General features: G+C 61.9%; 1 protein-coding gene across 1 annotated transcript in view; it reads left to right on the top strand.

Moving 5' to 3' along the window:
- The window catches only part of tafazzin (tafazzin, phospholipid-lysophospholipid transacylase), a 6,304-nt gene extending 5,666 nt beyond the window's left edge, over positions 1-638 (top strand). Inside the window, exon 8 of the mRNA XM_048594189.1 lies at positions 349-638. Coding sequence (XP_048450146.1) covers positions 349-521 — 173 coding nt within the window. The 3' untranslated portion in view covers positions 522-638. The remainder of the gene's footprint in view (positions 1-348) is intronic.
- Positions 639-851: the final 213 nt, after the last annotated feature.

Raw genomic sequence — 851 nt, 5'->3', positions numbered from 1 at the left:
GGCCATTCAGCCCCCCCTCCTCCTCCTCGAGCCTGTTACGCAGGAACTGGAGGCCATTCAGACCCCCCTCCTCCTGCGAGCCTGTTACGCAGGAACAGGAGGCCATTCAGCTCCCCCTCCTCCTTCCTCCTCCTTGAGCCTGTTACGCAGGAACAGGAGGCCATTCAGCCCCCCCTCCTCCTCCTCGAGCCTGTTACGCAGGAACAGGAGGCCATTCAGCCCCCCCTCCTCGAGCCTGTTACATGGATGGGAGCTATTCCTGGATACGGGATGGGAAAGGAATAGGGTGTAGTCTGTCCCCATGCACACTGACAGCTCACGGTATTGTGTGTTCCATCTTTGCTGCAGGAATTGGCAGACTAATCTCGGAGTGTGCTCTCAATCCAACAATCCTGCCTCTCTGGCACGTAGGTAAGTCTTTCCTGCTCTTGCCCGGCTCCAAGCAAAAGTTGGCAGAAGCGTGGCTTGTCAGTGTCTGTCTGATACCACCCCATCCCCAAGGGAGGGGTGCCCTGATATAACTGCACCCACAACAGGTCAGCAGGGTCAGCACCGAGGGAGCGGGCGCTGTTGGAGGGTGAGGGAGCGGGCGCTGTCGGAGGGTCAGCTCCGAGGGAGCGGACGCTGTCAGAGGGTCAGCACTGAGGGAGTGGGCACTGTAGGAGGGTCAGCTCTGAGGGAGCAGGCGCTGTGGGAGGGTGAGGGAGCGGGCGCTGTCGGAGGGTGAGGGAGTGGGTGCTGTAGGAGGGTCAGCTCCGAGGGAGCGGACGCTGTCAGAGGGTCAGTGCTGAGGGAGCAGGCGCTGTCAGAGGATCAGCTCCGAGGGAGCGGGCCCTGTGGGAGGGTCAGCG

This window comes from Rhincodon typus, unplaced genomic scaffold (genome assembly GCF_021869965.1).
Source record: "Rhincodon typus isolate 14 unplaced genomic scaffold, sRhiTyp1.1 hic_rhity00006821, whole genome shotgun sequence".
NCBI classification, from domain to species: domain Eukaryota; kingdom Metazoa; phylum Chordata; class Chondrichthyes; order Orectolobiformes; family Rhincodontidae; genus Rhincodon; species Rhincodon typus.
The sequence above is the reverse complement of the archived record's forward strand: the minus strand, read 5'-3'. Positions and strand labels throughout refer to the sequence as shown.